This window comes from Callorhinus ursinus, unplaced genomic scaffold (assembly GCF_003265705.2).
Source record: "Callorhinus ursinus isolate GAN/ISIS: 27379988/994484 unplaced genomic scaffold, GSC_fseal_2.0 scaffold19, whole genome shotgun sequence".
Lineage (NCBI taxonomy): Eukaryota > Metazoa > Chordata > Mammalia > Carnivora > Otariidae > Callorhinus > Callorhinus ursinus.
The window spans coordinates 441,480-456,458 of record NW_027397081.1 but is presented as its reverse complement, the minus strand read 5'-3'; the positions used below and the strand labels follow the sequence as shown (position 1 = coordinate 456,458).

At 37.7% G+C, this 14,979-nt stretch overlaps 1 protein-coding gene across 4 annotated transcripts in view; it reads right to left on the bottom strand.

Moving 5' to 3' along the window:
• CEP126 (centrosomal protein 126) overlaps positions 1-14,979 on the bottom strand; it is a 92,067-nt gene that overhangs the window by 18,320 nt on the left and 58,768 nt on the right. For all 4 annotated transcript variants that reach the window (XR_012381454.1, XR_012381455.1, XM_025894062.2 and 1 more), the window contains one exon: positions 10,932-13,053. Coding sequence is in view for 2 of the 4 variants with exons in the window: in XM_025894062.2 (XP_025749847.2) it covers positions 10,932-13,053 (2,122 nt within the window). In the remaining 2 variants the exon portion in view is untranslated. The remainder of the gene's footprint in view (positions 1-10,931; positions 13,054-14,979) is intronic.

The following is a 14,979-nucleotide window of genomic DNA, read 5'->3' as shown; positions in this document are numbered from 1 at the left end:
TATATAGTTAAATGCATACATTGTAAGTATACATATAAAACTATAGCTGTAGGGGCGCCTGGGTGGCTCAGTTGGTTAAGCGTCTGCCTTCGGCTCAGGTCATGATCCCAGGGTCCTGGGATCGAGCCCCGCATCTGGCTCCCTGCTCCGTGGGGAGTCTGCTTCTCCCTCTGACCCTCCCCCCTTTCATGCTCTCTCTCTCTCAAATAAATAAATAAAATCTTAAAAAAAAATCCTTAAATGTTTATAACTAAAAAAAAATAAAACTATAGCTGTATATAAAACTATCCATCTATATCTAAATAACAGCAGAGACCCCAAAGCTTTCAACCTTCAGGAAAGCTGGCCAGTAACTGAACACCTGAGCTTTGAGAGTAAGAAACGATACTGTAATTCTAGCTGATAGTAGTTCACCATTTATAAGTGCCCAGACATTGTTCTAAGGGCTGTGGGCACTGTTACCATCACTATTTCTACAGATAAAGAAATGAGGCACAGGAAAGGAGAAGTAACTTGCCTAAGGTCACAGAGTCAGTAAAGGGCAAAGCTGGAATTTGCCTCCAAGCAGTTAATCTCTAAAATCTGAAATTCTAGCTCCTACCCTCTATGCTAGTAACTTTCACTCTGATTTGACCGTCTCACAGAAAGAAATATATTTTGCACTGTGATCCAGGATGCATATACAGTTCTGGGAAACACATTTACCTTTACAATATATGATGCCCTCTGGTAGTTTCTATCTTAGAATATTCTGATTCTAAAATTATATTTTATTTAAAAAATCCTGATCACCACTCATGAAGTCAATTTCATAATCCACTAATGAGACAAAATCTATAGTTTAAAAAGCTCTGTATTATTTTTATTCCCACCCATATGGGTAAGCTAAATGCTAAATATGCTAGGCTACATATGCTAAATGTTATAGTTTCTAGTGAGATCATCTGGGCATCAAAAGAGTTTCTATACTGTTTTCTATGCTTAGAAGATCTTGGGAAGTCCCTATCTTTCCATTTTGAAGAGCTTTAAAAATACCTTAAGTGAAAATTTTCTGGCCACATGACTGCTGTGTCAAGAATTTTTCCCTTCCTTCGGCCTGTTTGTAAATCTTTTGCAGTCAAGATCTCGCAACACTTTTGTACTTTCTTGATTTATAGCATAATTATTTATTTTTGAGCTTTATTGTTTTTTGTGTAGACGTTCAGTCTTGTGGCCTGTAAATTACGGATCCCAGGAACAGATATAGTATATGCTTAAAACTGTGTGTTGTTCCATTCACATACATACAGTTAAATACTATCTAATAATTAATATAATAGCTCAGAACCTTGGTATATTTGCTATATATATATGTATATATGTACATATATACATATATACATATATATATATATATATATATAGTTTGCACTGGCATCTTTGGCCAAATTTCTCATATGAAAATTCTACACATGATAGCTTTTCTATCAAAACTCAAAATAAAGCTACTAATTATTAATTATTACATATTTAAAATGTATAGTATTCTTAATTATAAACATCAGAACAAATTCTGAAGATGTTCAGAGAATGATAGTTTTGGAAGAGCCCTTGGAAGTTAACAGGTCAATCTTTCACTCAGAGATCTACCTTCCTCACCCATAGACATTCAACCTCTGCTCGAATGGCTTAGCCATGGGGAGCCGCTACCTCTTGCACTGTTGGTGGTTTTAGCTCAAACCCTTCCTTACACTGAGCGGAAAACATCCTTGCATTTTTTACCCCTCATTTAGTTCTGTTTTCTCTTTCTTTCACATAGTAAACCTTCAAAGATTTGTACACAGCTATCATGTCTCTTAGGCTTATGCTCCTTTATTGGTCTTCGGACCCAACCCCTGGTTCCAGAGCTCTGTGTCACCCCAGTTTGTTTAAATAGCCATTGAAATATATAGACAATATAGGAAATGAGGTAGACTACAGCAGTAGTTCCAAAGATCTGTTTATTATTGCCTAAAATTATATTAAATTTTTAACAGCCATAGCAAACTCTCTTTCGGGGGGTTTAGCTTTGTGTGGATTTTTTTCTCTTTTTTTTTAAGGAACAGTGTCAAGACAGATACCTTTTTTCTTGGAACTGAAAAAAAAAAAAAACCCTCTAGCAAACCAAACACATGCAAACAAGCTGCAAAGGAAAAGACCACATTTAAATGAACATTTATTCATCACAAAGAATGAAACTACAAATCACAAACTGGCAGAAAATAAATGCAACACATATAAGGACACAGGACCCTAGAATATATAAACAACTCCTGTCAATAAGGGAAAAAGAACCCAAGAGCAGATATTTCCCAGAAGAGGAAACACAAACAGTTCATAAACACATGACAGCGCTCAATTCATCGGTAATCAGGGTGATGCAAGTTGTTGTAAGTAGATATTATTTCTCATCCACAAGAAGCATTATGCCTTAAAGCAAGAAATTGGAGGCAGCCCAAACGTCCAATGACAGAAGAATGAAAAATCTTTGTATGTTCATATAATGAAATGTAATACAGTAATGAGCATGAATGAAGTACAGCTAAATTAATGACAAAGAATCTAAAACATAAAATTGATTGAAAAAAGCAAATCATAGAAGAACACAGATGAAATGGCTTCATTCATATAAATTACAGAACTTGGCAAAATTAACTACATTGAGATAAATTTACATGTGGTAAAATTATACCCAAAGCATGGAAGGATGAACACCACCCTACATGGTGGTCACTTCTGCGAGGGAGGGAGGGACCCGGCTGGGGAGGGCATGTGAGGCCTCAGCAATACCAGTGAGTTTCTATTTCTGAACTGGGCAGTGGGTACAGAGTTCTTCTGTTATTATTAGCCCTTCATTTGTTCCTATATTTTACACACATTTATTTTCTAAGATACGTTTCACAATTAAAAAACTTTAAAAAGTAAGTTGAATGCAAATACATGACTCTGCAGTTAGTTATCTTTGCTAAACTGAACTTTATTACTTTTGGTTTATCATTTCAGTTGGTAAAGATGACTTGAATCTTAATTCCATCCTCTATTTTATTAATGACTTTCTTTGCTACTCTACACCTTCTACAAATTGTATAGATCAATGTACTTTTAAAAAATGATATCACTGAAAAATCTGTGGCTACTCAGTTCTAAAAATTTAGGTAAATTAATACATAGTTTCTGACACTTCTGGGGAAGACGGTGGAGTAAGAGGACCCTGGGCTTACCTTGCCTGTCCCCTGGATACAACTAGGTAACACCCTCATCAGCGTAAATAACCCAGAAAATAACCGGGAGCCTGGCAGAGAAGGCTCTCCACAGCTAAATGTAGAGAGCAGGCCACACTGAAGAGGGCAGGAAGGGTGGAGATGTGCTCGGGAACTAGATGGACCCGGGAGACTGTCCCTGGGAGAGAGGGACTCACGGGCTCAGAGGGGGAGGGAAACAGACCCTCCCACCAGGGAGCCCACATGGGGAAGATGACTCACCAGAACATTTGGCTTTGAAGACCAGAGGAGCCAAATTTTGCGAGTTCTTACAATTAGTGGGCCTTACCACCTGGAACTTTAAAAATCAGTGGGCTTGGAGAGCTGGGAAGGTGAGAGGAAACTTGAGTCCCCACCCTTAAAAAGACAGGCCTACGAATAGCCCCACAGAGATACAGCATAGGTAGCAATTTGAAAAGCACTTAGGGCACACAGGAGAGAGATTTGTTTACTAATTTCAGAGCATATGCTAACGGGCTGGAATCATTGGGAGACTCCTCCTGGAACAAAGTAGATGGCAGGTACCATTTCCCTCCCCTGCCCCACAGCATAAAACACAAGGCCACCTGCAGGAACCAGCACAGGGGCCAACACCCACTACCTAACTTGCTAACATAGCAACCTGCCCCACTGTGGACCCGCCCTCTCCAGCCAGGCCTTGGCTCCAGGTCTCCTTCCACAGCACAATCTACAAACCTTCCTAACAGCCCATGTCCTGCCCTGTGTGCTTCTGTGGATCTGGCCCCTCCAACCTGGCCTGCCTCAGTCCTGGCAGCTGCAGGCCTCCTTCTGCAGAGGACGGGTGCAAACCTTGCTGACACTGCCTACCCCACCCTGCTGTTACCCTGCAGTCCTGCCCCCTCCGATAGGCTCTTGGCTGGAGCCCTTCTGAAGATGTGCCACAGGCTGTCAGTGTGCAGGCAGCGCTGACAGGGGCCAGCACCCCTCTAAAGTGACTCCTGCCCCAGGGAGAGGGAAAGATAACCACACACACCGGTCCCACCATGTCCCCAGTCCCACTGCGTCCCATACCCCCCCTACATCAATTGTGTACATCATCCAAACAGAAAATCAACAAGGAAACAGTGGCAATATAAACCATCTAAAAAAGAGCCAATCAACTCAAAAAATGAAATTAAAAATACACTGAATGGAAGAAATAACAGAGGAAGCAGAAGAACAAATCAGTGATCTGGAGGACAGAGTAATGTAGAGCAATCAAGCTGAACAGGAGAGAGAGAGAAAAAATGAAAACAGACTTAGGGAACTCAGTGACACCATCAAGTGTAAGGGGAAGAGAGAGAAAAGGGGGCAGAAAATTTATTTGAAGAATTAATAACTAAAAACCTCCTGAATCTAGGGAAGGAAACAGAAATCCAGATCCAGGAGGCACAGAGAGACCCCCAAAAAATCAACCCAAGGAGGTCCACACCAAGACACATATGGCAAAAAGTAGAGATAGAGAATTTTAAAAGCAGCAGGAGAAAAGAAGACAGTTACGTACAAGAAAAATCCCATAGAGCTATCAGCTGATTTTTCAGCAGAAACTTGGCAGGACAGAAGAAAGTGGCATGATATATTCACAGTGCTGAAAGAAAAACAGCCAAGAATACTCTATCCAGCAAGGCTATCATTCAGAATAAAAGGAGAGATAAAGAGTTTCCCAAACAAACAAAAGTTAAAGTAATTCTTCACCACCAAATTAGCCCTACAAGAAATTTTAAAGGGGACTCCAGAATATTATAGGCATTTCCTTTCCACTGTAGGAGTAAGAAAAACAGGAACCACAAAAGCAGTAAAAATAAGTATATCTATAAAAATCAGTCACAGGATCCACAAACTAAAAGGATGTAAAGTATGATACCATATACCTAAAATGTAGAGGGCAGAGGAAGAAAAAATGGGTTCAAATTTAAGTGACCATCAACTTAAGATAGACTGCTATATGCAGAATTTGTCAGATACAAACCTAATGGTTACCAGTAAATCATAAACCAGTAGTAGATATGCAAAAAACTTTAGAGAAAGAAATTCAAGTATATCGCTAAAAAAAGCCAGCGAACCACGAGGGAAGAGAGCAAGAGAAGAAAGGAACAGAGAATAACTACAAAAACAACCATAAAACAAGTAACAAAATAGCAATAGCTACATACCTGTCAATAATTACTTTGAATGTAAATGGACTAAATACTCCAATCAAAACATACAGGGTGACAAAGTGGATAAAAAAAATAAGACCCATCTATATGCTGCCTACAAGAGACTCATTCAGACCTAAAGAAAGACATCTGCAGATTGAAAGTGAAGGGATAGAAAAACACTTACTGTATTAATGGAAGTGAAAAGAAAGCCAAGGTATGTATGTATGTATGTATGTATGTATGTATGTATGTATGTGTGTGTGTATGACAACCTAGACTTTATTATTTATTTATTTTAACAAAATAAACTTTAAAACAAAGACTGTAACAAGAGACAAAGAAGGATAGTATGTAATCATGAAGGAATTCAATCCAACAAGAAGATACAACAAGTATGCATCCAACATGGGAGCATCTGAATATATAAAACAGTTTATAATAAACGAAAAGGAACTACTTGATTGTAATTCAATAATAGTAGGGGACTTTAAACCCCCCTTACATCAATGGATATGTCATTCAAACAGAAAATCAACAAGGAAACAATGGCTTTGAATGACACACTGGACCAGAATGTATGTAACAGATACATTCAGAACATTCCATCCTAAAACAGCAGGATACACATTCTTTTCAAGTGCTCGTGGAACATTCTCCAGAATACATAACATATTAGGCCACAAAACAAGTCTCAACAAATTAAAAAAGACAGAAGTCATACGATACAACTTTTCTGACCACAACCCTATGAAACTAGAAATCAATCAAGAAAAAATCTGGAAGGAACACAAATCCATGGAGAGTAAATAACATGCTACTAAGAAATGAATGGGTGAACCAAGAAATCAAAGGGGATATCAAAAATTACATGGAGACAAATAAAAACACAATGGTCCAAAATCTTTGGGATGCCTAAAAAATGGTTCTAAGAGGGAAGTTTATAGCAATACAGGCCTACCTCAAGAAGCAAGAAAAATCTCAAATAAACAACCTAACTTTATACCTAAAGGAACTAGAAAAAGAATAAACAAAACCCCAAAACAGCAGAAGGAAGGAAATAATAAAGACTAAAGCAGAAATAAATGATATGTAAACAATAGGACAGATCAGTGACACTAGGAGTTGGTTCTTTGAAAAAAACAAAAACAAAAACAAACAATAAAACTGATAAATCTCTAGCCAGATTCATAAAAAAAAGAAAAAGAGAGAAGACTCAAATAAACAAAATCAGAAATGAAAGAGGAAAAATAACAACTGACACCACAGAAATACCAAGGGTTGTAGAACATATTATGAAAAATTATATGTCAATAAATTGGACAACCTAGAAAACATGGGTAAATTACTAGAAACATATAAACTACCAAAACTGAAGCAGGAAGAAATAGAAAGTTTGAACAGACCAATTATTAGCAATAAAATTGAATCAATAATCAGAAAACTCCCAACAAACAAAATTCCAGGACCCGATGGCTTCACAGGTGAATTCTTCCAAACATTTAAAGGAGAGTTAATACCTATTCTTCTCAAACTATTCCAAACAACAGAAGAGGAAGGTAAACTTCCAAATTCATTCTATGAAGCCAGCATTACCCTAATACCAAAAGATAACAGATGCAGACACTACAAAAAAAGAGGACTACAAGCCAATATTTCTGATGAACATAGATGCAAAAATCGTCAACAAAATATTAGCAAACTGAATCCAACAATACATTAAAAAATCATTCTGAGATCAAGTGGGATTTATTCCTAGGATGCAAGGTGATCCAATATTTGCAAATCAATCACTGTGATATACCACATTATCCTTTATTTAAAGGATAAGATCCATATGATTGTTTCAGTAGATGCAGAAAAAGTACGTTTGACAAAGTACATCCATTCAAGATAAAAACCCTTGACAAAGTAGGTTTAAAGTCATTGTACCTCAACATAATAAAGGCCATAAATGAAAAACCCACAGCTAACATCATACTCAATGGTGAAAAACAGAGATTTCCCCCTAAGATCAAGAATAAGACAAGGGTGTCTGCTTTCACCACTTTTATTCAACACAGTACTGGAAGTCCTAGCTGCAGCAATTAGACAACAAAAAGAAATAGAAGGCATCCAAATCAGTAAGGAAGAAGTAAAATTTCCAGTATTTGCAGGTAACATAATACTATATATAGAAAACTCTAAAGACTCCACCAGAGAATTACTAGAACTGATAAATGAATTCAATAAGGTTGCAGGATACAAAATCAACAGACAGAAATGTGTTGCATTTCTATATACTAATAATGAAGTAGCAGAAAGAGATGAAGAAAACAATCACATTGACAACTGTAACAAAAAGAATAAAATACCTAGGAATAAACTTAATCAAGGAGGTGAAAGACCTGTACTCTGAAAACTATAAAACACTGATGGAATAAATTGAAGACAACACAAATGAATGGAAAGATATTCCATGTTCATTGGTTGGAAGAACAAATATTATTAAAATGTCCATACTATCCAAAGCAACATACAGATGTAATGCAGTTGCTATCAAAATGTCAACAGCATTTTTCACAGACCCAGAACAATCGCAAAATGTGTAGGGAAACACAAAAGACCCCAAATAGCCAAAGCAATCTTGAAAAAGAAAAATAAAGCTGGAGGTATCACAATCCCAGATTTCAAGATATACTAGAAAGCCATAGCAACCAAAACAGTATGGTACTGGCACAAAAACAGATACATAGATTAATGGAACAGAATAGAAAACCCAGAAGTAAACCCACAATTATGTGGTCAATTAATCTTCGACAAAGTAGACAAGAATATGCAATGGGAAAAAGTCTCATCAACAAATGGTTCTGGGAAAACTTGACAGCAACATGCAAAACAATGAAAGTGGACCAGCTTCTTACACCATACACAAAAATAAACTCAAAATGGATTAAGGACCTAAATGAGAGAACTGAAACCATAAAATTCCTAGAAGAGAGCACAGGCACTAATTTCTCTGATATTGGCTGTAGCAACATTTTTCTAGATATATCTCCTGAGGTGAGGGAAACAAAAGCAAACATAAACTATTGAGACTACATCAAAATAAAAAGCTTCTGCTCAGCAAAGGAAACAATCAATAAAACTAAAACACATCCACTGAATGGGAGAAGATATCTGCAAATGACATTTCCAATAAGAGGCTAGTATCCAAAATATATAAAGAACTGATACAACTCAACACCCAAAAAACAAACAATCCAATTAAAAAGTGGGCAGAAGACATGAAGAGACATTTCTCCAAAGACGGCCTACAGATGGTCAACATCACTATCATCAGGGAAATGCAGATCAAAACCACAATGAGATACCACCTCACACCAGTCAGAATGGCTAGTATCAACAACACAGGAAACAACAGATGTTAGTGGGGATGCGGAGAAAGGGGAGCCCTCCTACACTGTTGGTGGGAATGCAAGCTGGTGCAGCCCCTCTGGAAAACAGTATGGAGGTTCCTCAGAAAGTTAAAAATAGAACTACCATACGATCTTCTTCTTTTTCTTTTTTCTTAACATATCTTGCATTATTTGTTTCAGAAGTACAGATCTGTGATTCAACAGTCTGGCACAATTCACAGCGCTCACCATAGCACATACCCTCCCCAATGTCTATCACCCAGCCAGCCCGTCCCTCCCACCCCCACCACTCCAGCAACCCTCAGTTTGTTTCCTGAGATTAAGAATTCCTCATATCAGTGAGGTCCTATGATACATGCCTTTCTCTGATTGACTTATTTCACTCAGCATAACACCCTCCAGTTCCATCCACGTCGTTGCAAATGGCAAGATCTCATCCCTTTTGATGGCTGCATAATATTCCATTGTGTATATATACCACATCTTCTTTAGCCATTCATCTGTACTACCATACGATCTAATAAATTATGGAAGCAGCTTACGTGTCCACTGATAGATGAAGGGATAAAGAAGACGTGATACACACACATACACTGGAATATTATTCAGCCATAAAAAGAATGAAATCTTGCCATTTGCAACCATAGGAGTGGATCTGGAGAGTTTAATGCTAAACAAAATAAGTCAGAGAAAGACAAATACCATATGATCTCACTCGTAAGTGGAATTTAAGAAACAGAACAACTGAAGAAAAAAGTGACAAACCAAACCAAAAAACAGACTCTTCAACTATAGAGAACTGGTGGGATGTGGTATATATATACATACAATGGTTTTTACTCAATCTATATGATGCTTTCTTTTTTGGAAGTAGTGTGAAAACTAAAGTTACATTGTAAAATGCCTAGATTAAAAGGAAATAAAATCTTTAGTGAGAAAAATAATTTTTAAAAAATCTAGGTTTTTGTCAAGAAACAGACTCTTAACTATAAAGAATACGTTGAGGGTCACCAGAAGGGAGGTGGGTTGGGGGATGGGTGAAACAGTTGGTGGGGATGAAGGAGGACATGTGATGAAAAGTGAAAAAAAAAACACATCTAGATTTTTGTAGCCAAGTACTAAAAGTTTTTAGTTTAGAGTCTTTGCATTTAGCTTCCCATCTGCTAATATGGCTTACATCCATTCAATTTAAGAAAAGTGTGGGTGACTACTAAGTGCCAGGACCTGGGGAGACAGTGATGAATTACAACAAAAGCCCCCTGTCCTTAAAATCTCAGTCTAATTAAAGAAGACTTTGACTATTAAATTTTAAACTAACCCCCTCTTTACATCATCTTAGTATTTACTCACATCTTTGGGAAAAGAAAAGAATAGCTTTTCCGATTTTTTCCCAAGTCCTATCTATTCCTCGATAGGCAACTGATTCCTACTGGCAGGAAATTTATGGGCGTCTAGACCATTCCCCCAGAGGAAAAGAGCTTCAGGAGGCGTTAGCTAGCTACTAAGGGTAACTGGCATTCTACGGGGAGCTAATCTTCAAACTGTTTAAAGTAATACCATCACCTTTCCTCCACATGAAAACCAGCATACACAGGGGATAAAAGTAGGGCTGCCAGTCTTCTGGAAAGGGAGTGGAAGGGTTAGGCACACCTGTCATTAGCTTATAACTATCCAATTTAACAAACAGTTTAAAGAAAAATAAAATAAGGTATTGTAACCACATTTATTTACCTATTTAGAATAATTAAAAAACATTTTCCACTGTGCTTATTTTGACAGAAATTGTGACTAGGATATTGGGGTAATGTAATGGCAGAATGATAATGGGGTAAAAATCAGACCCTACTCTTTGTCCTCCCTCTTTTAAACTAACCAGAGAAAAAAATGGAGGCTGGCAAGTTTCTAATTTTAGTTGAGTGAGGGCTGGGTGGTTCTCTTAAAAGCTCCAGCTAGACAGACAAGGATAGAATGTTCAGGGACAGACTGTTTCCGTACCGCTAACTTATTCTTTAATATCGTATCTACAGGGTGCACACTGCTGTACCTCAATAAGAAAAATTTCACAGGAACTTAAAATGTTGTACAATTTATTTATAAAAATAAATGTATGTTCTTACCAGCAGCCTTTTCATTTTGGCCCGGAATATTATTCTGTCTTTTCCACAAGGGAACAGATTCTTCTCGAGCAGTTCTCAGAGTCACAGAGGGATGGCTTTCTTCGTAAACAGGACATCTGTGGGTGCAATGTGAAGTCCCACCTTGCTGGGGCACCACTCGAGTGCCATCTGAACCATTTATTTTTGCTAAAGTTTGGCACTCAGAAGAACAATACGGTAGAGAAGGCATCACAGTGACAGAGTCCGAACAAACAGCTGCAGGTGGAAAATGACTCTCCTGATTCCAGTGATTGAACCTGTGTTCTGTTGGAAGCACATGCTTTGAATGAAAATAGTGACTCGTAATCACATTTTGAGAATCTTCAAGTGTTACTGGCTGACACGGAGACGCTTGTATATTTTTACTACTCCTAATATGTGACGGAGACTTAGGAGGATGAGGCACGATCAGTCTACCCTGAGCTTGTAAAAGTCTGTTGGCTCTGCTCTCGGACTGGGGCCGAAGGACAGTGCCTTTTGTGTGTGTGCACACGAAGGCTGACTGCACCTGAGCAGACCTTGTTCTTCGGATTACTCTTGTACCACCTTGTGGTGGATTTGCTTTCTGAGCTTTAGAACCGCCACTTTGCAGAGGGGGTTGACTGCCCTCTTTTTCTGAGGGTGGCCAGGCTTGTTTAGCAACGTTATACCCTGAAGGCATAAAACAATTCAGAGGCACATGGTCTGTCCCAGCTTCTCCTAAAGCAGCGACATTGTCCGAGACAGAATCCTCCTTGGGCTTCGTTCCATCCGCAGAATCTACAGCACTTAGGGCAGGAACTCTAATTGCAAGGCTGGCAGCACCACTTTTAGTCTGAACGTGGAAAGGCGGAGACCGCTGCTGAGATAGTTCTATTCTGTTCCTCAATGAATGATGGTCGGCAGCATTTTTTTCTGTATCTCCAGTTTCATCAAACCACCTCAGTTTTTTAATAGTCTTTGGAATTTCTGTACCTTTTTCTTTTGTTAATTCAATACTATCTCTGATAGCTGCTGCTTTTTGATTTCCTAACTTAAAGCTATGGTTTATAACTACTGCCTTAAAACAATTGTGTTCGTATTTAGATTCTTTTTTTAAAATACTTTTCAGAAACCTCACACCATTTCTCTCATGAATGTTGTATTTCATCTTCTTGTGCTGACCCACTAAGTCACAGTTAGAAATTATGTTAGACGCTGACGTTGATGTTTGGGGTATTTTGTGTTTTTTATCATTTGAATCAGAGTTGTGAGGTATATAGGCAACTTGAAAATCATCTGAAAACAAAGGCAACTCTTCCTTATTACGATGAAAATATTTTAACTTCTCACCTTTAACGTTTGTCAATTCTCCTAACTTATCAGAACACTGCACCGGGTCGACTTCTTTTATATGTAGACTGCTCTTTGGTAAAGGCCTAGCTGACTGCGTATTACATGGCAAAACTATACGTGTTGCTATAGGTACAAATGAAGCAGTTCTATTTTCTTGTGTTAATTCGGAATTGTTCCCTTGGTCTGAGAACGCAGCCATTTCCTGTGTTAGACAATCTGGAGTGGTCCAGACTCTGCTGAATTTAAATGTTGGGCTCTCAGTAACAAATGGTCTCTCCCTTTTGAATGTTCCAGAAGAGGAGTCAGTTGCCCTTACAGGGCTAGTTTCAGAGACCTCTTTGCTTTTTCCGTCTTGTATAAATATGGGTGGACTATATACAAAGGCTACTGAATTATTAGCACTATTTGTCACTCTTTCCACAGGTGGATTTTGTTCTTTACCATTAAAACATTCACAAGAAGGCAGAACATTAGGATTACTTAAAATATCTGAGAAAGGTGTGACAGTCTGAGTATTTGGATCATTTACATTTATGAGCCAATTATTTATATGCTGAGTTTTAGAGAATGACAGTTTGTCTTCATCAAAGCAGCTTAGATTAGTTGATTGCAGATTTACTGATTTGAGAGAAATGAAATTCTTCTGGTTTGATGTGGAAGGCTCCTTGTTAAGGGTTAAATATATTTCTTCATGTTCCCCAGCCTCAAGACTGTCTATACTCGAGAGGGTTTCAGAATTTGTTATTTGATTAACTTCATCACAAAATTTCTGAAAGAGGAAAAAAAAAAGGGACATTGTTATATAGCTTAGAACTTTTTAAACACCAAAATTAATGATTCGACACACCACTGTTACTGAGTCCTATTGTCCTTGTCATATAAAATAAAGCAGTATGACTATAAACAGTGCATCTAAATAATCTATATCCCTGGAGTAGTCCTCAGAGTGAAGAAGAGGGAGTCAAAAAAGACTGACAATAAATTGTGTTTGCCTTAATTTCTATACCTAAAGTAAGTACCTAATTATTCCAGCCATGGTTATTGCTTAGAAAATAATTTTACTACTGCTACTCCATTTGGAGTATTGAGTTTCTTGAAGGTTTTATAACACCATGTGAAATTCTGAAAAATAGTTATTTACAAAGAATATTTTTTCCTTGAAAGCTTCACTGGACTTGAATGAGGCTCCTGAAAGCTCTGTGACCCTAATGTGAGTTTCCCGTTGGTAGAGTTGATCTTCTGAGACCAGGTAGTCTCATGGCCTCCACTGTGGGGTTCTACACTCTGACTGCATGTTATAATCACAGGAAGAGCTTTGTAGAAATAACTACGTGTGGGTCCTGCTGATTTAATGCTCAGATGGGGTCCATGTATTTGTATTTTTATTTTAAAGTACTCCAGGCAATTCTAATGAGGATATAGAATTGACAATTGCTGATTTTAATGAGTCCTTTTTTGAGACTTAGGACAGCAATAATTTCTATGAATTTCAGACGTTCTCATCACTATTTCAATGAACTTTCATGGAACTTATCGGTCTTTAATAAAATTTCATGATCACTTCAAAGTGTGGTATGTGTTTAAAGATACTTCTAATTTCTCATATATACCATATATACCTGCATTAATTTGTATCACATATAAATAAATATATTCAAGAGGATTTCAGATTGTAAATCTCGTCAAAAAGTTAAATGGACTCAAAAGAAAGGAAATGACTGTCCCTTAAGATTTTTTGCAAATTTTAGAAGATTTAAATATTCTGATACTAAACAAAAATATATGATTTTTCTAGCCCAAGAATAAATGAAGAAACCCAGGAAATCAATTACAGAATAAAACTACTTTAGTGTGTATAGTTAATGCTTATTGATACATTATCACGCAATAACTTTTGAAAACGATTATGAGAGTTTGCTATTACTAGCGTTTACCACGTACTTATCACATCCTCAGTGCTCTGATGTCTTTTGAAAGTGATGGTCACTCAGCCTGATCAGGAGAACAAAACAGAGCACACTCTGTCAATGCCTGTTTGTGCAGCTGAGCTGCTTTAATAGACAAACATAAGGAAACCCTCGAGGGCTTCTTTGAGATGACATCTAACGAGATGTAGAAATCTGGGTTTGAGGGTCTTTCTAGATGGTATGTGTAATATTCATGGCTCTAAGATTTTTGTTGTTACGGGTCTGTGAAGGCCTCATACCCCGAAGCACCTGGAAAGAAGTTTAGCAACTTCTGATTTCACCAAACTATACCTTTCCCCCCAGATTTTTTCTCATCACTAAGAAATGAAACATTATGATCAGATTTAACTTTTGCTTGTAAGTTACTGATATGCAGACTGTACTAGTTTATACTCTGTGTTTCAGTTTTAAAATCGTCATTGAGGTAGACTTATCTACCAAATGCATCCATTTTAAATGTATAGTTTGATGGATTTTGACAAATTATTCACCCATACCCACGGTATCAAACAATCCGTAGAACCTTTCCATCTGCTGGAAGTCCACACCAACCCACCACTAACTACCACTAATCTGCTATCACTACAGAGCTGAGTTTTCATCCTCCTGAAAAACTCCAGGGGCATTTCTTATTGTGCAGATGCTGGTGGAGTGCCGTGGTGTTCAGCTCCTGTTTGTTTGAAGATGTCTATTTTGCCTTCGTTCCAGAAGGATATTGCTAGCTGGAT